The 26610-nt window shown below is 43.8% G+C and overlaps 1 protein-coding gene across 11 annotated transcripts in view; it reads left to right on the top strand.

Moving 5' to 3' along the window:
• ZMYM4 (zinc finger MYM-type containing 4) overlaps positions 1–22412 on the top strand; it is a 51875-nt gene extending 29463 nt beyond the window's left edge. For all 11 annotated transcript variants that reach the window (XM_053398890.1, XM_053398886.1, XM_053398887.1 and 8 more), the window contains 21 exons: positions 872–1084; positions 1816–1966; positions 2083–2198; positions 3094–3369; positions 4410–4560; positions 4993–5165; positions 5909–6098; positions 7349–7492; positions 7695–7732; positions 7984–8128; positions 9223–9344; positions 10231–10399; positions 11215–11268; positions 12305–12484; positions 12680–12774; positions 13358–13529; positions 14607–14758; positions 15907–16018; positions 17101–17349; positions 18130–18256; positions 19765–22412. In XM_053398890.1, the coding sequence (XP_053254865.1) occupies positions 872–1084; positions 1816–1966; positions 2083–2198; positions 3094–3369; positions 4410–4560; positions 4993–5165; positions 5909–6098; positions 7349–7492; positions 7695–7732; positions 7984–8128; positions 9223–9344; positions 10231–10399; positions 11215–11268; positions 12305–12484; positions 12680–12774; positions 13358–13529; positions 14607–14758; positions 15907–16018; positions 17101–17349; positions 18130–18256; positions 19765–19972 (3237 nt within the window). In that variant the 3' untranslated portion in view covers positions 19973–22412. The remainder of the gene's footprint in view (positions 1–871; positions 1085–1815; positions 1967–2082; positions 2199–3093; positions 3370–4409; positions 4561–4992; positions 5166–5908; positions 6099–7348; positions 7493–7694; positions 7733–7983; positions 8129–9222; positions 9345–10230; positions 10400–11214; positions 11269–12304; positions 12485–12679; positions 12775–13357; positions 13530–14606; positions 14759–15906; positions 16019–17100; positions 17350–18129; positions 18257–19764) is intronic.
• The last annotated feature ends 4198 nt before the right edge of the window (positions 22413–26610 follow it).

Here is a 26610-nt window from a genome sequence, read left to right as displayed (position 1 = left end):
CTTCATTGGTTGGTTTCCAAGTTGCAAATTATAAAGAGCACTTTGTACATCGGCACTTGTGAGGTGAGGGCAGGTGAGGGCAGTTATAGCCACCATGCAATAGAATCCAGTTCCAAAGAAGAGTCCTATTTTCTGAAGTTTTGGAGTTTGCTGTCACCACTATGCAGAAGGCAATCTCCTCTTATCACTTGCATCTTGAACCAAGGAGGCCATTGAATTTCTGAACCAGTGTCTGGAATCAGTAATGGGTTAGGATGTGAGCAAGCAAGCTGGGATGGGGAAGGCTGTGCTAGAGTCTACTTCTTGGATATAGTATTGCTTCCCACTCTCACCCCCAAGTTTCTACTGCATCATTCCAGTGGAATTCTCCTGAATCACTGAAATTCTTTGCCTTTGTGGTTCAGAAAAGCAAAAATGGGTTTGCTCGGTTGCTTAATTTTTAATCAGAATTCACGATGAAACAAAACTTGTAGCAAGTCCGACAAGTTGTTTCATTTGGGGATCTTAGAATATTGATTTTAATTTTCATGACAAATAGTCTGATGCCTATCGTAAGTATGATTCACTCACAATGCCTAGTATTTCTCTTGTGATCCACCCTGAGATCTATGGATGGAGGGTAGTATACAAATTAAGTAAGTAAATTGTAAGAAAATTCAAAATTTGCAAGATGCAAAGTTTACTTGCCTGGATTGCCAGTTTTTAAACACTTCTGTAAGTCTATCTTGTTTAATTAAAAAAAAATCAAAAGGGGTTGGTAGGTGGGAGGGCGGAAATGCTGTAATTCACTAGATTTTTTAAAATGCATAATTATTTTAAAAGAAAGAAAGCCTTGGAATACTCCCATGTAATGGTTTTTTTGCTCTCTCAGATTCGGCATGAAGTGAATTACCAGAATGTTGTGCATAAACTCTGCAGTGACGCCTGCTTCTCCAAGTTCCGCTCAGCAAACAACTTGACCATGAACTGCTGTGAGAACTGTGGGGGTTACTGTTACAGTGCCTCAGGCCAGTGCCACATGCTTCAGATCGAGGGGCAGTCCAAAAAGTTTTGCAGTTCAACGTGTGTCACTGCATACAAACAGGTCTGTGCTTTGTTTCTTTGGTTCCTGGTGTGTGTTGCTGTTACTGTTTTAAATCATTATTTTAATGCACACTAGGCTTGCATGGAGCCTCAACCCTACTGCTAATAATATGAAACTTGTTTTATAGTTGTGTCTGTGGAGAGCAGCCAATAGGGGAGGGGAGGGAGTGCTTTTAACATAAAGGCCAGAATTCTACTTTCCTTCTATTGAGACAAGGGGAAAATTTGAGAGAACCTGTAGTGGGCAGGAAAGGGGAGCTTACCACCAGTTATTTTTATTTCTCCAGGCCAGATGGGTATTGGCCACGCTGCACAGGCGAACAGCTCTGGGTACAGGGGAGAGAATTTTGCACTCTGAACCTTCTGCAGGACCATCCCCTCACAAAGTGACTTTCCTGGGAAAGTCTTAGAAACCTGGAAACCTGAGTCTTAGTCATGTAGTTCAGCCCCTTGAAGCAAATTGGGGCTGTTCTTGTTTCCTATTGTAAAAGATACTGTTGCAAGGCTGTGACTCTTTACTTTGGCATCTTTGACTCCTTTTTGGAAACCACTTGAAGATGTTTTATGTATAGTGAGCGGTGTGTAAATTGACTTAATAAATAAATACTAAGCTCACTTCTGTTTTGTATATGTGACACACCTATTTCTTTCACCTGCAAGTGAGCTATGTGGGCTAGTGAACTGTTTCTGCTCTCAGAAGGGGAAAAAAACCTGTTGTTCCTCTTTCTACAGAAGTCAGCAAAAATCACTCCCTGCGCACTGTGTAAATCTCTGAGATCTTCAGCTGAGATGATTGAAAGCACAAATAATGTGGGGAAAACAGAGCTCTTTTGTTCTGTGAACTGCTTGTCAGCACACAGAGTTAAAATGGTCACATCTTCAGGTAAATGTTGTGTTGTCCTTTTCATATATACATTTTCTAAAATCAAGAGACCTTAAAGCACATTAAATTTCTTACATTATTATTGTTCTGTTATTATTTGTTTTTCTCTCTGGCAGGTGTCCAGGTTCAGTGTAACAGCTGTAAGACCTCAGCCATCCCTCAGTATCACCTCGCTATGTCAGATGGCAGCATACGCAATTTTTGCAGCTATAGCTGCGTGGTGGCTTTTCAGGTATGTCCTGTTTTCCAGTTTAGATACTCAATTGGCTTGTTAGATGTGCTAGTCTCATTCCCCTTCCTGGACTTGTCGCCATTGCCAATCTTTCCTTGGGCATACTCCCTCTCCTTCTGACCACTAGCTTCTCCATTGCTATGTTTCATCCTGATACGAGTGCTAATACACTTAATAGACATAGTCCAGAGATGTGTCAGTTAAATTATAATAATCATAATACTTAATATAATATAATATTTAACATAATAATTGTTTGCTATGAAGGATCTTGAAGTGGTTTCATAATATGCACACCTGCACACACAGAGAGAGTAAGCTCTCAATTTGCACATATTTAACTTGTGCATGTTCAGTTTTATGCGCTTGGCATTAAAAAAATAAATTAGAAAGGGGGTGGGCATCTGGGGGGAAAACAACTGCATATATAAAAACAATTTCAAATCCAACACAGATTCCAAATAGGATAAAACTTCTCCACTTTGAAGGCTTGTTGAAAGAGGAAAAACTTCAACAAGTACCAAAAAGACAATGGAGATAGTATAACACTGGTATAACCTCTGTGATATAATGCAGACTTCTGTGTCTTCATTTGTTCTTCATGATTTTCTTTTCTGAGATCAGTTTCCCAAGAATTAAGAGTTCTGTTTTCCACAGATGGAGAACAATTAAAAGGAAAGAAAAGCATGGAGACTTGGGATAGGTTGGCTGTGGGGCAGGGAATTGGGGTGGTGGGGTGTACCTCCAGAGATTAGCAGGCTGCTATTGCAATCCTTATTAAAATTGCTAGCTCCTCCATGGAATTTTGAAACGGTGACCCTATGCTAGGAACCCCTCAAACTTGGCAGAAAATCCTGTTGATGCAAGGTTTTTCCATCCCCTGTTGCTTTAACAGAACTTGTTCAACAAGCCTGCGGGAATGAACTCGTCAGTGGTGCCCTTGTCACAGGGCCAAGTGATTGTCAGTATCCCCTCAGGAGCCACGGTTTCAGCAGCGGGCAGCACTACCTCCACGGTTTCCCCCAGCTCAGTCAGCAGCTCAGCCGCAGCTGGTCTCCAGAGACTCGCCGCTCAGTCCCAGCAAGTTACCTTTGCCCGCACTGTCGTCAAACTCAAGTGTCAACACTGTAGCCGCCTGTTTGCAACCAAGCCTGAACTGCTCGATTACAGGGTAATTGGCACCTGCCAGTTGTTGTTGTTCACAGACCTCTTGAAGCCGGACACGTGGGTGCTCTAATTGTGGACCAGACGCCCAGTGACAGGCAAGGCTGTGTGTATTCCATGCTTAATAATAAGTTTTAAAATACACTGCGCCAAGGAAAGCTGACATTTGTATACAAAATGCAAAGTGGGCTGATTTGCACTGTATCCCTTTTTGTATAATTTTTTGACGATTCTTTTTTGGGGCAAATTGATTCAGCCATGTCTTTGAGTTCTGAGATTTCAGCAGACATTGGCCACACACTTTTGAGCATATCTTTACCTCCACAAGGATGTAGGAAGTTGTTATTTTTCTTATATGAAACTAGATTTTCTGCATTTTTTGAATTTACGTTCACTACCAGCATTGGCACTAGACCTCAGGGGACACTTGGCACATTTTGATACTCCTCCCTGTCCCCCACTTTTGAAAAAATGGGCTTTAAATGACAGCAGCAGCAGTAGCAGCTTCTCTATTACCAAGGTAGCCAAGAGAACGCCCATGCCTCAACCATAGTCACTAGAAAGATTTTTTAAATGTAGATTTTTAAAAAAATAAATAAATTTAAGCCTTTGTAGTTGCTTTGACAAACTGCAGTGATGACAGAGGCAGTGCCTGGCATTAAGATGTTGGCCCTGAGAGTGCTAGGCTCTGAAAAGAAGACCCCCTTGGTTCTTAGAGCCCAGAAAAGGCAGAGTCATAGTGGTCACCAGCCAAGTTTCATGGCAGATGGACAGCAGGTTGGGCCAATGAGGGACTCTTCTGAATTCTTGGGCCTCAGCCGGGGCCTAGCTTGACTGGCCACTGGTGCCAGGCCTGCTCACTATTCTACTCTAGGCTTTTCTCGCACTTCTGTGGGATGGTGGCTTTTTACTCAGCCCCGATTTGCATTTAATGGAAGTGGGCAAATTTGCATTCCCACTGAAGAAGGATGAGGTGGCATGTCCTCTCCTGAATCAGGCAGGCATTGGAGGATTCAGTTTGACCAAAGTATTCTTGCTTAATTGCAGGGCAAAATGTTCCAGTTCTGTGGCAAGACCTGCTGCGATGAGTATAAGAAGATAAATTGTGTCATGTCGATGTGTGAATACTGCAAGATTGAGAAGATTATCAAAGAGACTGTGCGATTCTCAGGCATTGACAAGTCATTCTGTAGTGAGGGTAAGAAGGGACAGATCTGGATTGTGTATTTCAAACTTCAGTCCCAAGGCATTTTGTTCCAAGACCTTGGAGCTTCCTATTGCCACAGGAACAGGGCTCTATTGAGGATTTAGCAATCCTCAATCCCGAAATGTGAATTTGAGGTTACATTTTGACAAGGGTTGTAAAACCACATGGTTTGGGATCTAAATTTATCCAATTCATTGAGGAACTAGTCTGTTAATTACAAGGGCAAAATAACCTGTTGCTTATTTTTAAGTCAATATGTCACAAAGTAGTGTTTAGGCAGTAGCCATATGTTACTGCTTGTGGCTGCTTTGTTCACAAGGGATGTCTGTGCTGCCTGTTATTTGTGTATATTGTCCTACTTTGAGAACTGGCATAGAGGGGAAATCTTAATTGATTGCTGTTTGTTCTCTTGTGCTGTTCCAGGCTGCAAGCTGCTGTATAAGCACGACTTAGCCAAACGTTGGGGGAACCACTGTAAGATGTGCAGCTACTGTTTGCAGACATCTCCCAAGCTGGTTCAGAATCATTTTGGGGGCAAGGTGGAGGAGTTCTGTTCAGAAGACTGCATGTCAAAATTCACAGTTTTGTTTTATCAGGTAAGCTGCTCTGGAGTTCAAACATGTCTTAAAAATTAAAATTCTAGATAGAAAGCAAGTCTCTTATGTGAGATCTGTTGTACAGATGTATTGAGTTTGGATGTGGGGTTTCAGAGCTTGCTTCAGCCTTATTGGTGGGCCTCAAAGCAATCTTCAGTCCTTTAATTCCTTACATAAGCTGTTTAACATCCACATGAAGCTGCTGAGTGGAGTTATCCAAAGTTCTGGAGTACATTGTCAGCAATATGCTGGTGACACAAAAGCTCTACTCCTTTACATCTGCAGGGATGGCAGTGGATGTGCTGGACTGATGCTCTTGCCTTGGTAATGGACTGGATAAGAGCCAACAAACTGAAGCTCATTCCAGATAAGATTGCAGCACTGTTAGTGGGTGGTTTCCTAGAGTGGATGGATGGGAGGCTGCCTGCTCTTGATGGGACTACAATCCCTCTGAAGGAGTGGGTATGTAGCTTGGGGGTTCTTTTGGATCCTTTGCTGTCACTTGAGGCTTAGGTGACCTCAGTGGCATGGAGGCCATATGTTATTTGTGTCAGCAGGATTTTTCACAGGATGCAAACCAACTACAATAACAAAGTCATTTGAGAAAAGCAGTCAGACATGTATGAACAATATATATATATATATATATATATATATATATATATATATATATATATATATATATATATACTTTTTAAAAATAACAATATGCACATTGTACTCTCTTTTTCTCTTCTTTGTAGATGTCCAAATGTGACAGCTGCAAAAGGCAGGGCAAACTTGGCGAGTCCTTGAAATGGCGAGGGGAAATTAAGCATTTTTGCAACTTGCTTTGCATTTTGATGTTTTGCAATCAGCAGTGTGCATCAGATCCACCGCCACCTCCACCTCCTCCACCGCCGCCACCCCCACCCCCACCTCAGAACAATACAGGTAAAAGAAGGCCTGCTGCTATTATGGATGCCAGGGAAGCTGTAGGGACATCAGCTACAGGCAAATCCCATATCAATGAGTGTAGCATGCCCGGGGGTGCTTCCTTTGTGTTTCTTTCAACTGAATAGCAGACTGGACTTTAATCTAGCTGGACTAGTCTGGTGGTAGGAACAGATTGCAACCAATACTCCTTCAGTGAAGGAGAATCCATCACCTCCCAAGGGAGGCTTTTCCACTGTTGAACAGCTTTTACTGTCAGAAAGTTCTTCCTGATGTTTAGTTGGTGTCTCCTTTCTTGTAACTTAAAACCATCGGTTTGGGTCCTAGCCTCTGGAGCAGGAGAAAACAATCTTGCTCCATCTTCTATTTGACAGCCCTTTATATATTTGAAGGTGGCTATCATCTCTCATCTCAGTCCCCTCTTTACCAGGCTAAACATGCCCAATTCCCTTAACCATTCCTTATAAAGCTTGGTTTCCAGGCCTTTGATCATCTTGGTCACCCTTCTCTGCACATGTTCCAGCTTGTCCATATCTTTCGTAAATTGTGGTTCCCAGAACTGGACACAGTACTCCAGGTGTGGTCTAAAAAGCAGGACTATTAGTTCACTTGATTGGGACAGTATGCTATTTCTAGGCAGGTGTGTGTAGGATTGCAACCATAAAGGTATTTTGTATTCTTCTGAACAAAAAGGAGACTCACATCCTGGATAAAATGATCCAGTCCTGGCATAAAGTCATATCTGCTCAAAGTTCCTTTTTCCCCAACTCAAGTCACTATTTTAGTTTTCAAAGCTATAAAGATAACAGGGTTTGCCCAATAAACATTTTAATTGACTTTTCACTCAGAAATGGAGCCCACAAGGAAATGTGCTTAGCAGGCTGCCATTAATTCCAGATAAAAGGTGTTTGACTATCACTACGTCTACAATTTAATTAACAGTCTATTGTGTGTTATTTTGTAACCAGACAATACATGCTAATTTTAAAAAAAGCTTAAGTTTGCACAGTGATATGGTTCAAATAGGTCTAAATTGGGAAGGTCACTGACAATTAGCAGCAATGAGATTTCATTTCTAACTATGTTCATTGCCAGTATGATAGAGTGGGTAAAGTATAGTTAAGGGGTGCAAATGTACGTATGACCTAACTGCTGCATCTGCAGAGAAATAGAGTGATTGACATATAAATATTGTCTACTTGTGCCGTTCACATTACACTACTTCAACTCATTCTGCTTCCTCTACCTAGCAAATCTTTCCATGGCACCAACGTCCTCGGTGGGGCCCCCTCCGTCTCTCAGGAAGGATTCTACTCCAGTTATAGCAAACGTGGTGTCCCTGGCCAGTGCTCCTGCTGCCCAGCCCACAGCCAATTCCAATAATGTTTTGCAAGGTAAGGCAGCGATAAATGGTGTGTGTCTCTCTCACACCTACACATCTATGCAAATTTACATTTTGTTGTTGTGGAAAGCAACAAGCATGGCCCTAAGAAAGTTGCTTAATGCCCCCTTTTTGTAATCCCCAGAAACTAGAACTAGTCATGATATTCTGAAGAGCGGCAAACAAATTTCCTGCTTTCCCTCCCCCTTTAACAGGTGCAGTTCCTACCGTGACAGCAAAAATTATTGGAGATGTAAGTTTTTCAAGAAAATTTCTGGGACATCTAGTAAAGTATTTATTTATATATTACACCCACACCCACACACTCACTGCTCAAAGTCTTTGGGCACTTTTGCATTGTATGTAGCGGGGGGAGGTGTAGAGGCAGTGGAAGTGAAAGAAGTGGCGGCTTAGTGGGCTGGTAACTAGGACTAGCTGATCTTAGCATGACATTTACGAAAGGCAGCAAAGAGTTATTGTATCTCATTTTCTGCCCTGAACCAGGCAAGTACTCAGACGGATGCTTTGAAGCTTCCTCCTTCCCAGCCTCCCCGACTTCTCAAGAACAAAGCCTTACTGTGCAAGCCTATAACACAGACCAAGGCCACCTCTTGCAAGCCTCATACGCAACACAAGGAATGCCAGACAGGTATGTGATACAGAAATGGCATGTTCAGTTTTGAGAGGGAGACAGAGACAGAGAGATGTAAATGTAAAAACTTGTGTAAGCACTTCTTGTTGTGACCAGCTAAAATATCACGAAGTAGTGAGCAAGTAGGGGAGCGTATTGGATGCAGCTGTGGAAGATGAAAAAGTTCCATTCAGCAATGGTTTTAAATAACAGACCTTCAATACCATATTGCAGTGTATAGTACCCAGAGGAGTATTTCTGTTCAAGGCATTAGTCAGCCTAGAACTGGAGCCTTCTTTTGCACTAAAGGTTCCAGGGAGAAAGAAGCAATGATATATTTCCCTTTGGAAATGTAAAAACTAGTAGTTATTTGGATTTCTCTCAGTGGATTCTCTGAATTTCTACCAGTGCAATATGCTGGAACTTTGCAAGCCAGAAAGCAGAAGTTAAGAGAAACATCATGGTCCTTACATTAGGAAAGTAGTATCTTAATTTTAGAGGCCTAATTAGGTGGCATTGGCCAGTGCGTGGAGGGCATATCTTCCTCTGTAGGCAAAGACCCACCATTAGTAATAAATGGTCTTCCCATGTATGCATTTCTTATGTATGATACAACCATCTTCTGTATGTGTGAATAAGTGTAGTAGAGAACAGGGCAGCCCCAGCAATCAAACTCATAATGAATTTTGACTCACATCTTCCCCCTTTGTTTATGGCAACCCATGAACAAGTGAAAATTCCAGCACAGAATCAAGCTGGCTTTCAGCCTTGGCCTACTTAGTACCCTCTAAATGTTTTGAACTACAACTTGCATTACAACCATGCTGCCTTGGACTGATGGGAGTTATAGTCCAAAACGTCTGATGGACACTAGGTTGACAAAGGCTGGCCTGGTCATCTGCTGCGTTCCCTGGCTTGGAATAATCACGTAAGAATGGCATGGACAGAAGAGTCCCAGAGAACATATGTGGATGCATCCACATAGAAAGGGGTGGTGTGTTAGGAGCAGCAGTTGTGGTTAGCAAAGAAAAGTTAACAGCTTGTTGAGAGAGATGAATGAACAGCTGGCTTCTCTTCTCCAAGGATCATGCCTTTTATTTTTAACATAACAGAAGAAGAAGAAGAAGTTCCACCCAAAATAATCATGGTGCCTGTTCCTGTACCAGTGTTTGTGCCAGTTCCTCTCCACCTCTTCACCCAATACACACCAGTTCCACTGGGAATGCCAATACCCGTAAGTGATGTGTTTGGCACCTTGGCTTTCGGACAGTGGCTTTGAAGGTTGAGCTCATTGGGTCAGCTTGTGGCCAGCCTGGACAATGCCGAATGTCTCAGCATGAGTGTCTGTGGTGGGGCTGAAGTAAGCCCCACATCCAGTGCAAATCAGTTCATTGCACTCATGATCTGGGTTGAGCTCAGTGGGAGAGACACCTACCTGAAAGCTTGGAAAGCTACTGCCAGTCAGTGTAGACAGTAGAGGACAAATGGTCTTGACTCAGTATTAGGCAGCTTCCTAACCTAACACCAAAAGCATCATTTGTGTTAAGTGATGCTATGTACTCCAGCAAAAGAGTATCAGAATTGTCTTGCTGGATCAGGCCACGGTTTCCATAGTTGAAGGAATCCCAGTAACCAAGAGGCACTAAGAGGTCCTCTGGAAATTGGTGAGTGGTTTGTTGGTGCACTGTGAATTACCTTCTGCCCACCTTTTCTTTAGGGGCCTGAGAGGTGGAAAATAAACCATGGCCTCCATCTAGTAGTGATCATGGGACAGGCCTTGCTTACACCCAGTTAGTGGCTGGCTCTTAACTGAAGCCAACAGTTTAAAAAGGTTTACCTTTGCTTGATAACCCATCAGAGACAGGATTCTCTTGAGATGGCAAGGACCTTGTTTGAGGAGGCTCAAGATGGGCAATTACAGCTTTGAAAGCTGGTAGGATGCAAGGGGAGTTGCATGTATTTGTTACTGATATGCATCACCCAGAGAATATTTCTCTAGCTTGCCCTCCTCCCCATGGAGACTTCTTCTTTGTGTGTGTTCTACCCACAAAATGTTGTTGTGTGTTCCCTGCTATAGGATCTTTTCATCTGCACAAATCAAACCTCTCCCCCACCCCCAGGTCCCAGTTCCTATGTTGGTTCCATCTGCCCCGGAGAATACTGGCAAGGCAATAGAAACCATTCCAGACATCAAGGAGAAGAGCTCCGCCAACGCATTTGAGGCAGATCTCCTCCAGATGGCAGAAATGATCGCAGAGGATGAGAAGGATAAAGAACACTCTAGAGGAGGTGCAAGGCTTTTTTTTACAAAAAGGGGAAACCTGAGGAGCTGGTGAATGGGGGTGGGAGAAAGAGAGGAGGGGAGAGTGACTGCAGTGGAGGGGTTGGGAAGGGAACCTTCCTGGGGAAGTTGTATTTATACATCCAGATTTTTATTTCATAGGCTTATTCTGGACTGTGTTAGGTTTTCTGTTTGATTCTATTAGAAGGGTTCTGTATAAATCTCCCAAAGAGAAGGCCACATTGAAATGGAGTGATCTACCCCCTTCCAGTTTTGCGAATTGAAGCAATTCTGCCACTAAACAGTTTTCAACAACTCATATATTCTAGGGGAATCTGGAGTCGGGGCTGTTGAGGTGGGGGAAGGAGAAGGACAAAAATAGCTTTATGGGAGGGGTAGGTAGGAGCTGTTCTCCCTCATGAAGTTTTACATGCCTACCAGTAGCCCATTTAAGTAAACTGCCTGGAAATAATGTATGAAAGCTGCTTTATAAATGTTTTAAATAAAGGAAATTAGGCAAGATTAGGCATCCTGACTGACACTTAGCCCTGAACAGGCTTGAGCTCAGTGTTAGCACACCTGCTTTGCATGCAGAAAGTCCAGGTTCAGTTCACACCACCTCCAGCTATAAAGGTCAGGAGGATCTTTCTCTGCCTGAGATCCTGGGAAGCTATTGCTATTCAAAGTTGGCAGTCGTGGGATAGGTGTACTAGTGATCTGTCTTAGTACATGGTAGTTGCATATGGAGTCAATGTTTTCGGTGGTTGGTGCTTTTGGTCTGGCAGTGTTGGTATACCTGTATTTTTTCCTTCACTTGTTTCAGGCTCTCAAACATCTGAGCATGAGCTGTTCCTCGACCCTAAGATATTTGAAAAAGGTTGGTGCTTACTTGCTCCACTTAGCAAATACACTCACATCTACTGTATAATTTTGGAAAGTAGCTTGTTCACTATGTGAACAGGTATCATCACCAAATTTTGCATGATGGACCCTGAGATTGAGGAGCAGCCTTCTGTCTATGTTTGGATATAATTAGATACTATTTTGAATCAAAATGGCAGACTGAACCTATTGAAAACATACTGATTTGAAGCATTGATTTCAAAACTGCACTGATTATATATGCATGCCCAGTATGAGACCCCCCTCCACTCATACCTTACTTGGGGAGTAAGCATGTAAAAGCGCATCAGCTTTTATAATGTTTCTCTGCATAGTTAGCAGATATGACCCACAGGACAGAACCAGATCTAATCTTAATTTGTTCTTAAGTTACAGCTGGGTAAATATTTGGTTGAACATTTGGGAGACACTTTGAAAGCAGAGCACAATGAAAAGAAATACCATGGGGCAAAGGTGGCTTCTCCCTTGCTTGAGGTCTTCAAGCAGAGACTGGGCAGCCACCTGTTTGAGAGGAGGGAGAAAGGTTGTTTTCTGCTGCTCCAGAGAAGCGGACACGGAGCAATGGTTCCAAACTACAAGAAAGAAGATTCCACCTAAACATTAGGAAGAACTTCCTGACAGTAAGAGCTGTTCGACAGTGGAATTTGCTGCCAAGGAGTGTGGTGGAGTCTCCTTCTTTGGAGGTCTTTAAGCAGAGGCTTGATAACCATATGTCAGGAGTGCTCTGATGGTGTTTCCTGCTTGGCAGGGGGTTGGACTCGATGGCCCTTGTGGTCTCTTCCAACTCTATGATTCTAGGAGATCCTCTAGGTGTCAGTTTTCCATTGAGCCATGGGGGTGGACTATGCTTCCCTTTTGACTCTTGTAAAATTCTGTGGCTCTTGCTTGCCAAAGGCAGCCGGGCTCGTGACTCCTCACATCCTTGAATGTCCTAATAGGCTGTGCTCTGTCTCTGCCTGCTGGGCTTCTCTTCCTGAGCACCACCTGTCTCTCTCCCCTCTCAATTACAGACCAAGGCAGCACATACAGTGGCGACTTAGAGTCCGAAGCAGTGTCGACCCCTCACAGCTGGGAGGAGGAGCTGAACCACTATGCCTTACGCTCAAATACGGTGCCTGAGCCTGAGCCCGAGCCAAGGCAATTCTCCAAAGGAGAGCTGGAGCAGGACCTGGAGGCTGATTTCCCTTCAGGTTTGTCAGCCACAGAAGAAAAGGTTCTTGGGTGTGGAATGTGCTATGGGCCTTTTGCCCCCATGCTGCTGGTAACTTTTTAACCCTCGCCCTCTGTTCTGGGAGCAGCCTGCTATCCCAGGAGGCACCAGTTGGCAGCACAGCTCTTGTTGCTGCAACTTTCCCACTAAATCTCTGCTTTTGTTTAAAAACTAGACTCCTTTGACCCGATCAGCAAAGGGCTGGGTCTTCACTCACGTGCGCGAGCAAGGCGGAGACACAGAGATGGTTTCCCACAGCCAAAAAGGAGGGTAAGGAGCGCCGTTGCTTTTCTTGCTGCTTATTTGTTACAAGCCTACGACATTTTGGGGTGAGGTATTCAGGGTGAAGGGCTTTCCTCCATTTCCCCAGGCTTCTTGACTCTCTCCCACCCCACCCCAACGTTTCCCTTCCTCATTTGCCCCTTCTCAAAGAAAAGCCCCTAGTTGAGGTCAGGAGTGTGGAGATCGCATATGTCTCTTTAGTTTCTCGCCCACAAAACTGTGTCTCAATTGAGAGCAGGAATAGGAAACAGGTAATGCAACTTCTGATGCATTTGCTCCCCCATCCCGTCATGTGGTTCTTGGTCACCTTCTCCCTTCCAAGGGAGGATTTAAGGACAGTGGCAGGCCAGGATCTTCATTCCCCAAACATAATCAAGTTCCATAGGCACTGATTTCATCAGCATACTTTGAGGAGGAGAAACGATGCTCCTGATTTGGCCACTGCTTGCCAGTCCCGAATATAGATGGCTTACCGGAGGTGTATTTGGTCCAGAAACCATTTACCTCCCTCTGTGACTAAGCCAAGCAATGCCTTTGTTGGGCCCTTGCACACACTTTGGTTTTCCTTCAGGGGAGGAAGAAGTCCATAGTAGCTGTGGAGCCCCGGATGCTTGTGCAGAGCTCATACCCAGGCTGTTCCGTTTCCGGGATGAGTCTCAAGTATATGTATGGGGTGAACGCCTGGAAGAACTGGGTCCAGTGGAAAAACACACAGGAAGAGCAAGGAGACCTCAAATTTGGAGGTAATGCTTTTTAAAATAAGAATTAATACTTTCCTTTATGCTTCATTGAACCATGGAGGATGAAGAGCTGACCTGGGTCTTTCAGCAGAATAATCCTGGAAGGATGGGATGGGTGGATCAGATCTCATTGTATGTATTGCATGGTCCTGGAAGTGTGCCAGACATGGCTTTTAACACACCGCTCCTTCAATGCACTACTTGGAAACAAGCCCTATTGATTTAAATGGAATCTGCTCAGTTGCAATGAATTAATTGGGTATTGGAGATTTGGGATTCCAGGATACAGGTTCATAGGCTCAACAAGAATGCCTATGCAGAATACTCTGGGTCTTTGTTTGGGTGAGATTGTTATGTTCCCAAACCTGAGATCTAAGTTTAATTCACACCAGCTACCAACAGGCCACCTCCAAATTTTCTCCTGTTCCAGGTTCCTCTGAAACCCACCATTTGAAGTGAAATAGATTTCCTCGGTCTCTCCCTCTGATGTCAGTACATGTCATCAGCAGTGATCGTGCATATGATTTTATTTGCATTGAATTCATTCCCCCCCCCCCTTTATTGCACAGCTAGAGCATAGCTGCTGTAGCTAATTAAAAGCTGTATTACTGCACATCCCACAATAAGGGTCAGATAGCTACACCCCTCAAATATCTGGATTTTTTTAAAAAAAAATCATTTACAGAGAGTGGCAGGCAGGTTTCCCATCAAGATTCCCATTCTAAAAAACAAGTTTGAAAGTGTGTAGGCAGTTGTTGGTTAAAATATTTGGCACTTTCAGGATTCGAAGCATTTCATATAGATTATCATGGCAACAGTCCTCTAAGATAGGCCCCTTATTGCAGAAGGGGGAGGTATTTGAATCAACACCTTTTTTATTGGTTCATTTAATTATTGGGAAAGTAGTTCTCCTTCCCTTTTAGACTGCCAACTTGCTGTTCAGGAGCTTGGGAAACAAAGGGAATTCCTTAATTGCTTATGAGTGGACAGTGCCCTCAATTACTCTGATGGAGTTGAGTATTCAAATATTTCTGCTTGTGAAAGAGGCTGATGCTCTTTTGGTGCTTTTCTTCCTTGTAGTTCGACCTGTGAAGCTCAAAGAGGACATCCTTTCTTGTTCTTTTTCGGAGCTGAGCTTTGGCTTATGCCAGTTTATCCAGGAGGTACGACGACCAAATGGTGAGAAGTATGACCCTGACAGCATCTTATACCTGTGCCTTGGAATTCAGCAGGTAATTGTCCTTTTGGTGTTATATTTCTTTCCTTATTTGTTCTTTTAAAGAGTGACCAGCAAAAAGAATTGTTTATTGAGCCTAGGCAGATTTGCTCATGCTACACCAGTCCTTTGTCAACCTCACTCATTGCCAGTCTGTTACCAGGTTTAATTCAAGTTGTTGTCTTTAACCTTTTTAAAGACCTAAATTTCTGGGACCAGAATATCTTAGGTTCTGCCTCTTCTCTTCCTGAGAACTTCAACCTACATCTGAGGATCTTCACTCTCATCTGATAGATGTGTGGTGGGTGGGCTTCTTCGATGTCACCGAGTTTGTGGAATGGTCTCAGAAGAGAGGCGCACATGGTCCCTTCACTGCTTTCAAAATATTTTGATTTCAGTAGGCATTTTCTTCTTTTCTTTAGTTCTGGCTCAGTCCATTTCTAAATTGATTGCTTCTTTGAAATCATTCCCATGGTTTTACAGCTTGATTTGTTTTGTTGCTGTGATTTAAGCCCTTGTGAGCTGCCCTGAGTATATATGGTTATAGGTGGTTTGGATATAAATTATAGGAAGAAATGATAGTACGACTCTTGAGTAAGACAATTCACATTTATTATTGTAGCATTGTTCTCCTGAGGTTGTGGTGCCAATAGTTCTTTCTGAGAGTTGCAGGCGTGCTGTGGATTTATTTAATTGAACTTGCAGCACACCGGGGAAATAGTGTGCTAATAATTCTACCAGACCCCCTTTGCACCAAAGCCAGTTTGAATGAAAACATCTTACAGCACTTCTGGAAGCTGTCCAACCTCAAGCTTTGACCAGTCTCCTAGGAGAGATAAAGTTGGGGGCCAGTCCCTAAGACTGCCCTTCTGCACATGTATATAGATACCTGATGTGTCAAATTAATGTTGCATGTAAGAAAGCATTGTCTTCAAGAGTTGTGGCGGAATATAGAGCTGGAGGTGGTATCATAAGTCCGCAAGAACAGTCCCATTTTCCGGCTGTTGCCCAAAGCCAGGCAGTCTGGAGAAGAGAATCACCTCCAAGAATACAGAACCCCACTCCAAAAAATGTTAGGAGGATAGAACTGAATCAGCAGGCTGTGTCTGCACCTTTCTATGTAAACCTCCCAAGTTTTCTGTCATCGTTTTTCTTCTCTTGCAGTACCTATTTGAGAATGGTAGAATAGATAACATTTTTACCGAGCCCTACTCCAGGTTTATGATCGAACTTACAAAACTGTTGAAAATCTGGGAGCCTACAACGCTTCCAAATGGTAAGGAGGTTACTTGTTTTGTCTGTAATGTCATGTGGGCATGTATCGGAAGGGAGAACATAGACTCCAGAGAGGGAGATGGTGGCTTCTAATAAATGAGGGGTGGTCTGTCTTTAGCCTTACATTGTATTTTTTCTTTCTTTTTCACTACAGTCCCTCTGATTCACGGTCACAGTCTGTATTTATAAGGCAAGAATGCCAACTTGGCATCTCTTAAAACAAGCCAAAACTGTTTCCATATGAACATGCCTCTTTTTTTCCTTTTTCCTTTTTTAAGAGCACCTCTTGAGGGCTGCCTAGGCTGCCCCTGCCTTCAGAGGTGCAGAAATGCTCTTACTTGTGCCCATGCTCTTATTTGTGGCACACCCTCATTTCAGGAACATTCACATGGCACCACCTTTGTTATCTTTTTCTACATTTTGCCCACCAGAGCGTTTGATGGATCATAGATCATTTGCCTGTGTGACTGTTGGCTGCTGGTGCTATTTTAGTTAATTTCTACTGGGTTTTTGGCTTTTCCTGTTTGTTGTGGCCTCCGTGCATGTGTGGTTTCTGAGCCTGCACAGAGCAGAATGTAACAATGGAAACATTATTAAAGAAGCAGAGAGTTGAAAATAGAAGAGGCTGTGTGTTCTTAGAAGCCATAAGGCTTATCTCATACCCCTCTCAGATGAAGAGCAGAGCCAAAGTTCCTACATGCGCTGCTGCTGTTGGGAGCAGGTGGGAAAGCCGGAGCTATGCCCCTTGAGCATACACTGGGGGGCGGGGGCTTCCCTCTAAAATCTTACCTGCTCTGCTCTAGAGCACTCTCCTCCAACCTTGTGTTCTCTCAAGGTTTTGAACTACAATTCCCATCAGGCCTAGACAGTTCATGGGACAAGTACTCCAAGAACTCTGGTGCTCAGCATGTTGGGGAAGGCTGCACTGGTGCCCGGCTCTCATTGCAGCAACTTCCTTTAGCCCAGCATTTTGGTGCAAGAGTCACAGGAAGTGCTTGGTGGTTCACTAGCCACTGGCCAGTGGTAAAGGACTGACCAGGTTTCTCCTTCCTGTTGTGTGTCCCCTGATCATCTAATCTCCAGGTTACATGTTCTCAAGAATTGAAGAGGAGCACTTATGGGAGTGTAAGCAGCTGGGTGCCTATTCCCCCATCGTCCTCCTGAACACGCTGCTTTTCTTCAACACCAAATACTTCCAGCTCAAGAATGTCAGCGAGCACATGAAGTTGTCCTTTGCCCACGTCATGCGACGCACAAGGACCCTGAAGTACAACACCAAGCTGACTTATTTACGCTTCTTTCCTCCTTTCCAAAAGCAGGAGGTAGAATCAGGTGGGTGAGCTGTTGTGGACATTCTTTTCCTGCAGCGCATGGCTTGACTTCCGTGGGTTACCGGGTGTTGCACACAGGCGCGTTGAAATTCTGTACAAGCACAACAATTTACAGAATCCCAGCTTACCGTATTTTTCACTCTATAAGACGCACTTTTTCCCTTCTAAAAAGTAAGGGAAAATGTGTGTGCGTCTTATGGAGCGAATGCAGGCTGCGCGGCTAAGCCCAAAGCCAGAACACGGAGATGGAGCACTGCGCAGCGTTCCGTCTCGCTGTTCTAGCTTGGGGATGGTTGCGCAAAGCCTCCACAGGGCAGCGGGGTCAAGGCACCCCACTGCCCTGCGGAGGCTTCAAAGGCTGTCCCCGAAGCCAGAACAGTGAGACGGAGCGCTGTGCAGCGCTCCATCTCGCTGTTCTAGCTTGGGGATGGCTGCTCAAGGCTGTCCCTGCAAGGCTTCAAAGGCTGTCCCCAAAGCCAGAACAGCAAGAGGCTATCCCAGAAGCCAGATCACTCTTGCTGTTCTGGCTTCTGGGGTACAGAATTTTTTTCTTCTTGTTTCCTCCCCCCAAACTAGTTGCGTCTTATCGTCCAGTGCATCCTATAGAGCGAGAAATACGGTACTCCTTTTAAAACGTTGGCCACTTACAAAGGCGACCCTGCATGGAAGAGTAACGAAAGCAATTGCTACTCCTAATTAGTTTTCAGTGCCAAAAACTAATGATTTTGTTCTTGTGCCATTGCCCTCTTTCCTCCCTTCTCCCTCCCTGCTCCATCTCTAGATAAATTAGTAGGGAAAAGAAAACGCCACGAGGGCGAAGATGTCCCAACAGCGGTGGAAATGGTCGAGAACACTGACAACCCCTTGAGATGCCCAGTTCGGCTCTATGAATTCTACTTGTCAAAGTGGTGAGCGATGCTGCCTTTCTTTCCTGCCTTCCCTCTCTTTCCTCCTCCAGCAAATCAGTGCTCAGAGGCTCCCCTTGCAGCAAGAGAGTTTGGAGTTGGTTACAAAGAAATGGATCAATTCCCATCATGTACCTCTGCAAATTCAAGCCTTCTCTTGCAGGAACTCAACTGCAAACAAAGCTGAATCAGTAAGCGGGAGGGGAGCAGGTGCACCCTAATACTACACATTGCCCTGATCCCAGTCATCTGCACAGGTCAGGGAACCTGTGCCTTTTTGTTTCTACAGCCCTTGTCAGCGCTCTGTTAGTTTTTAATGGAAGCCCTTGGAGGACAAATTGAACTCTTGGGCAGTAACCCTAGGCTGTAGCCTAATAATAATAATAATAATAATAATAATAATAATAATAATAATAATTATTATTATTATTATTATTATTATTATTATTATTATTATTATTTATTATTATTTATACCCCGCCCATCTGGCTGGGTTTCCCCAGCCACTCTGGGCAGCTTCCAATAAAATATTAAAATATAATGGTCTGTTAAACATTAAAAGCTTCCCCCAGATGCTTCAGGTAAATTCTTCAGGTATCCTTTGGCAAGCGATCATCTCATTGGGTCAGCGCTCCCCTCCCTGCATCTGCTGTAAAGGGATCAGAACACCCTGATCAGATATCATCTGTGTGCATTCATGCTGAGCTGTGCACATGTACAGGTGGTCATAAGGATGACTTTATTTATTCATTCATTCATTCATTCATTCTCCGCCCATCTGGCTGGGTTTCCTGAATAAATTCAGGGTGTCAATCTCTGCATTCATTTGTATGTGTATTGACTGCACACCCATTCTGTGGTGTGAATTCACGAATGCAAAACAGCTGCATTTCTATGCACCAACTTGTCTTCTGAACATGAAAAAAGATGACGTAGAAATGTGTCTACCATCCTAGCCTTGTTGGTCATGGGCATTTTGCAGTATCCCTTTCATCCCTATTTTCTACCACAAGCCCCATTTGATTACAGTAGTTTCGGATTCCACCTCGTAACCTACTTGCATCAGCCTGGATGTGTGAAGAAATAAAATGCAAAAAACAGCACTGAAAATTGCCAAAGAAGCACACAGCTAAGCATTAACTATACACATGTTCTACATTACATATGAACCGGGCTAATACTGACTTGCTTTGCAAGCCCTTTGAGAGTATTTCTGAGGTAATAATATGGGAAGCATTTGAGACATTCCCCAAAGCATAATATAATGGAAGGCATTGCATGCACTGGCTGTGTAGGGAAAGAGAAATAGATACTTTATACCCTTTAAAATCTGCTAATTTCATTGGCTGCCCTCCCATCCTTGCATCACTTCCTGTTGTCCTTCCCACTCCTAGCTTCTGCGTTCAGTCATACTTTGTTGCCTAGCTTTCTGCCCCGAATTCTTCCTTGAACCTGTGTTTTCTGTGGACTGTCTCAGCGCCGCCTTCTTACATGAGCCTCTGTTCCCACAGTTCTGAAAGCGTGAAGCAGAGAAGTGATGTCTTTTACCTCCAGCCAGAGCGTTCGTGTGTCCCCAATAGCCCCATGTGGTATTCCACTATGCCAATAGATCCTGGGACTTTGGACATCATGTTGACGCGTATCCTTATGGTAAGGGAGGTGCACGAAGAACTTGCCAAAGTCAAACCAGAGGACTCTGACCCTGAGCTTTCAGACTAAAGTTGGGCGAAGGGGGGCATTATCTCTTTTTGGGTTTGTTTTTGTTTCTTTCCCTTTCCAATACACCTTGCAAAAGCACCAAACTGTGAACGCATCCATCCTTTGGAAGACTTCCTCCGTCACATCACACAAACCGTCAGGAGGAGCAGCACGAGCTGTGACAGAGTGCAAATAAGAATCAAAGGACAGAAAACAGCCCAAAGCGCAAGAAAACGGAGGGCTCAGGGGCTGCATTTGATCCTGAAAACGCTTTCTTAAGATGAGCTTGATGCTTGTCCCGCCTCCTCCCCTCCTCAAAACAAAGTGGTGCTTGTATCAGTTGTTATCCGTTAAGGATTTTTTTTCCCCCTTAGAGGGAATCCTGTTGTGTACGTCCTTTCCTTCTAACCATGGAAGCAAAGAAAGCTAGATTAAACCCCTGGGTGCTTTTGCAATGTAGCTGCTGCCCACAGCTGTGTGGGGTTTTCCTAACATTTACTGTAGGATGCGAAGCAGAACGTAGTAAGGTGGAAACCAATGGAAATTCTGTCTGTAAGATAAACACACCAATTTTCCATCATTGTTCTCCCCCCACTTTTTTATTCTTTTTTTTTCAAGAGAGGGAAAAAGAAAACACCTCAAATTGGATGTTCAAAGAGACGGTTTCAGCCAGAAGCTGGGGCAAAGGACTCAGCTTAATGGGGTGCTGTGAAATTCCCTCCCTTTTGAAACTGTGGGTCTGTTGCATCCCTCACTGAGCAGCAGAGTAAAGCTGAGCATCCTTTCAGATCACTATGTTGAGACAGGAAATGCCTGTGTGTGTGTGTGTGTGTGTGTGTGTGTGTGTGTAGGCACTCCCAACTACAACAAACAGGGTTGACACAGGAACACGCACACCCCACACTGGACCATTATACTGGTATCAAACGCCAAGGTACACAGCAACGGTTCTGGAGGAATTGTGCTCCCTGTTCTGTTCCTCCCTTTTCATTTTTTCTCCAACCCATCTCAATGGCAGCTTCTCCACTTCTTTGTCTCCCTTCTGTGATAAAAAATTTTTTTTTTGTATACCTCCTGGAGGGATGAGGGTTTGTGGGCCTCGCAATTTTATTTTATTTTAATTATCGCACCCTTAAAAAAAGGAGCCCAGCTACAAAATGATACTTGGGTGATCCTTCGGTGAAAAAGGACATGAGGCCCAAATTTAGAAGAGAACTTCTGGTATCCTGACTGTTAGGCTTTTACCACCACCCCGGTCAAAATCCTTCCACATTATAAAAAATGCAGGGTGCTTCTCCAAAGCTTGGTCAAATACATTTCACCAATCCCCTCCTCATGTGTTAGACTGTATTTTCTCAGTCTTGCAGTTCAGTTGGAAAGCCAACCTATTTTTTAAAAACAGAAAATAGTATGTTTTTATTGGCAGTTTTGTCCAGCCACCACTTTCCTTTTTTAAAAAAGAAATCCTCTAGTTGAAAACCTCTCCAGGGTTGAACACCTTGTGTGTGTGTATGTGTGTGTGTTTGAGTTTATTATTTTTAACAGTATCAAAGGTAACAACAAAATAAGATCAGAAAGTAGTCCTCTTTTGCCGTTGTGTACTTGATAGTCCTGTCCCCTGCCTGTAATGAAGTTCACTAGTGTATTTTTGAAATACGGAAAAATGTGTGAAATAGGGTTTTTTTAAAAAAGCACCTGCCCCTCCCCCCAATTTCTGTATAATTCTGATTTTATCTCTCTCTTCCCCATCCCACAATGTTTTTGTTGCTTCTGAACAGAAATCCCATGTTTCACTGTATAGCCTGAGGTAAAAATTTGGAGAGTGGAAGGGAGGAAAAGTTGTTACTGGGTTGTGACCTTTTTCCAGTAAACTTTCCACAGTTTGAAGTACATGAATTTTTCTAGGTGTTTAAAACGCTAATTTCCCCCCAATTCCTCCACCCACCCATCCCTTTTTACCCCTTGTAGCTGTATGAATAAGTAGTTGAATAGCAGATACACTGTTACGGATTACAACATCAAAATATGTTTTTCTGGAACTTAAAAAAAAATAAAAGTCCCTCACATTTTTTTAAAAAAAGATGAGAGCTTTTTTTGGTTGTTTTTTTTAAACAAACAGGTACAATCAATTTATTGTGTGGCTATAAAAAAAAGAAATGTTTTTTAAAAGTGGTGTCTTGGTTGCATGTAAATTGTCCTCCTATGAGTCTATAATTCAGAAGCCCACAGTAGGTGGGAAGACCCTCAGACATGCAGCTATATCTGTCTGTCAGACTGTTTTGTGTTCTCCTTAGAAATTTGTGTGGATTTCTTTGTTTTTCTGTTCCTGCAGGGAATAAGCAGCAAGGGAATATATCCAAACCATCTTGTTGAATTTTTAAAAAATCTTTCCCCGGTTTTTCCCCTTGGTAGAACTTAACACAAAGGTTCCCCTAGAATAAAACAGTATATTTGTATACGATGGATGAGTTTTAAGTTTTCTTTCTGCCTCTGAAGTTCCCCAGAGGAATTTTTGTTTCTTACTCTTAAGGAAAACATAGGGCCCTCCTTGAATTTCGGCTACTGGAACTGTGGGGACCCTGGACCTCTTAAGAGCTACAGCCATGTCTCTGTCCAGGCAGAAGCTTCAGGAGGAAGAGACAATGAGATCCGTCTACAGATGGGAGAAAGGCTTTGGTAGCTCTTCGGATTTAATGTTATCTGGCACAGAGAGTGCACTTTTTAAACAGGGATGGGAAAACCTTTTTTCAGTTAAAAAGGGCCACGTTTGCTAGTAGTAAACTTGGGGGGCAGACAAAATGTGGGGTCAGAGACAGATATAGTAGAGCAGCCGTGACACTGCTTTTATGCAGCAAGCCACATTCCAGCCTTGCAGGAACACTGTTTTTACAGTCATTCACAAACCCATATACACAAGAGGCATTATGGCTGTTCATTCTAGCCAGGCAAAAGCACGTGAGAGCATAGAGCAGGGCTCACAAGAGACAGCAAGGTCCCATCATTCATAACTGGTGAGCTTTAAGAAGCCAGCAAGTTGGTGTGGGGAGCTGCTGAAGTCCTCTCAGAGAGAGTAGGCAGGAGCCCAAGTCTGACAGCCCCCTTCTCATCCTGTAATCGCAGACTTGAAGGGGACTGAATTTTCTCAAGACACCTACAAAACCAACAGCAAACAAAACTCCTCCAGGCAGCCTTTTTGAAAAACAGTTAAGTTAAAAGCCTGCATTGTGTTTTGGAGCACAAAGGAGGGCTCTGCTTACTGCACAGCATGCAATATACTGTTGGGAATGTAAGAGGGCCCCAATTTATACTCCCTTCAACAGTGCGGTTTTTGTTAATACTCTGCAAAACCTCATTGGTGTCTGCCCATTAAGGGTGGGTGAGAATAGTCACTGCGTACTTCACCAATTATGAACTTCCTTAATGCATTGGAAGCAACTCATACACTGGTATAAATGAAGGTTTTATTAAAACCGTTGAATACAGTAACCAAGGTTTTCCAGAAGAGGACACTGACTAAACTTGGCTGTAGGTGGTACCACTCGTGCAGCACTCAAGGTGGTCCATATAGTAGACATTACTGACATCATGAAGGCAACAACTGATTAAGACTATGAGTAAATAGGTTTCTAGTGACATGATTTTGGTTGGCAGTGTTACTACAGGATGGCCTGATTCCTGCTTTGCAATAAAAAAAAAATTGTTGGGATTATATGATATCACTGTGCCCTTTTGGCTGGTAACTGATAAAACCGGCTGTTTGTCTGGCAGGCCAACAACATTCATATTAAGCAAATGTTTTTTGCTATTAAAGCTTGCTTGCCCCTGGCATGTATCCTATGTGCTATGGACATCTCAATTTTTAACTGGCTGTTCATGAGTTGCTATCATTTCACATCAACTAGCAGACAAAATAAACCCCAAGTTCAGGTAAGGCATCTAGCACTACTACTCCAGTTGTGGCTGCAGTGTTACTGGGACCCTGCAGCACCTGGGATGAAAAGAAGTCAAGACAAAAGAGATTAGAAATTGCAAATCTGAGTGGATGAAGCCCAAGCCCTGCTTCAGTCCCCTAAACGGTGGACATACTGTACTACTTAATTGGAACATGCCAAAAAGGCTACCACCAGCAAAGGCAGTTGCTGACATCCTTTTCCCAGCCACTGATTCAGCTGCAATGTAACCTGAGCAGTGTTAGAAATTCGGATACAGTGGTACCTCGGGTTACATACGCTTCAGGTTACAGACTCTGCTAACCCAGAAATAGTACCTCGGGTTAAGAACTTTGCTTCAGGATGAGAACAGAAATCGTGCTCCAGCGGCGCGGCAGCAGCGGGAGACCCCATTAGCTAAAGTGGTGCTTCAAGTTAAGAACAGTTTCAGGTTAAGAACGGACCTCCGGAACAAATTAAGTACTTAACCTGAGGCACCACTGTATATAAACTGATCCTAAAATGGCGCCTTAAACCTAGCTTACGGTTGCCTCAATGGAATGTCTATGTGCCTTTTTTGCAGTTATTAATAAAAATAATTTCATTTCAATACCACTATGTTTTAAAGAAAAAAAATCTCAAAAGTGGTTTACAACACATTAAAACATCAAATAAAACAATCCAGCATATAACAAATTTCAAGCTTCAAGATCCTTCTCTAAGTGGCATTTTGCTTCTACATATTTATTTACCTAGTTAATTTATATTGCTGCCGCATAGCAGAAGTGCTCAGGAAGCCAGTATGCCGTAGTGCTTAGAATGCCAAACTAACCTGGGAGATCATGGCTTAAATCGCCACTCAAGTCATGAAGCTCGCTGGGTGACTTTGGGCCAGTCACAGCCTCTTAATCTACCTCACATGGTTGTTGTAGGGATTAACTGAGGACGTACATAAACCATGTACTGTACTCCTTGGAGGAAGAAGTGGGATAAAAATGCAAAAAGCTCTTCTGCTTACCTGCTTAAGAAGGCTGAAGGGGCCAGCCAGATTGAGATGTCAGTCGCCAACCTGGCATCCAGAGCTCTCCACATGGTTGCAATTGGACCTGCGCCAGTAGCTAAACACGCCTGGGGAATTTCTAGCACTGAACCCAAGGTTCCAACTTCAACAGGGATACCAGTTGCAGCAACCCATGCCGTTCCAAGAACATACAACTGAGGTGCACTATTTTAATAATTTGTAGACCGTCCTTCAACGAAAGTTCAGCATGGTGAAAAACTGACAGTAAATATCAATATCATAATAATAATCATCAGCAGCTGCCTACCTAATATTTAGACACCTAAAACTTGAAGGTGGTGCTGCCCAGCTGTCAAAATCCCTTGTTCAGCTTTGCAAATCTTCCATTTTAATGAGCATTCTCTGCAGCAGCAGTCCCCACCCCGCTTAAAATATGGAGGAAGTGGGTAGCTGCTTCAAGTACGTTTGCAAAGGATTTCTTTGTGCCGCCAATGTCCAGGGTGCAAAAGGGAGGTGTGGAGATGCTCACAAGGCCCTTTATGACCCCCCTTTCTGCTCTGTACCCAGATGTCGGAGGCTAGCAAATGGCTCTGTGATCCTCCCAGGTGCTTCTTTGCATCAATGCATGCAAGGGGCAGGGATTCTTCCAGCTTGTTATTGGGCACCTTGGAAGCTGCTCAAGTGGGCTTGGTCTTTTGGCCAAGCTGCATATATGGCATCAAATGTGGAGCAGGTTTGGGGAAAACAGCCCTGCAGATCAAACGATCCTGTGCCAGGCCAAATTTGGCTTGCAGGCTAAACACTCCCCATGCCTGGTCTAGGAGCAAACTGGTAGGGGCTTGCCAGGATTTTGGACAGGCGTCTTTCCCAGCTGAATCCACAAGACTGAAGATTGAATGTGGGACCCACCACTGAGCCCTTCCCCATAGCTTGGAATACCTGCCAGTTTTTGAGTACCTCACACACGAAGGAGGGGGCTGAGTGAGATTCCCCACAGGACCAACACAGTACACATGGACAAACTACAGAGTAGATAGGAGGATGCCGTGACCCTCCAGAGGCTGTTGGGACCCAACTCTCAACAGCTCCATCCAGCATGGCAATTGGGCAGGAGTGCTGGGCATTGAAGTCTAGCACCATCTGCAGGGCTACAGTTTGCTCCCCATCCCTGTGATAAAGCAAGTAATCATAGAGAAGGGTTTGGGGAGGTGGAGAATAGCAAACTCTCCCTGACCCACTTAAGCCACAAAATAAAAATTACAAGGGTGGGCAGCAAAATCCGTAAAAGGAAACATCTGCCGCATTTTTAGCTGGAGGAAGGAATTTAAAAAGGAGAACTCACTTTGTTTCTTCACAGTCTTGAATCTTTCTAATCTTCCAGGTGTGGCAAAATTTAGTAGTCCCCAAGGGATGCTGCACAAGGCAGCATCAAGTGCACAAGCACCAACCACCCCTTGGAGATGTCAGCATCTACCTCGAGAAAGTAACTCAAAGCAAGCCTAGAAAGGATCAGTTAATTACAAATCAAGAGATAGGACTATTCAGCAGCCTCTCACTTCAGTGACCTGGATAAGGATGCAAGAACCAAAATGGATTGAGTCAGGATGCCTAACCTGTGGCCTTCCGATTACTCCTGACGAGAACTAGCCCTACTGGCTGGGACTCATGAGAGGAACCATCTCTGTATTTCACACTAGAACCTTGCTCCA

Source organism: Podarcis raffonei, chromosome 8 (assembly GCF_027172205.1).
Source record: "Podarcis raffonei isolate rPodRaf1 chromosome 8, rPodRaf1.pri, whole genome shotgun sequence".
Lineage (NCBI taxonomy): Eukaryota > Metazoa > Chordata > Lepidosauria > Squamata > Lacertidae > Podarcis > Podarcis raffonei.
Note: the sequence above shows the minus strand (reverse complement) of the source record. Positions and strands in the feature narration are given on the sequence as shown.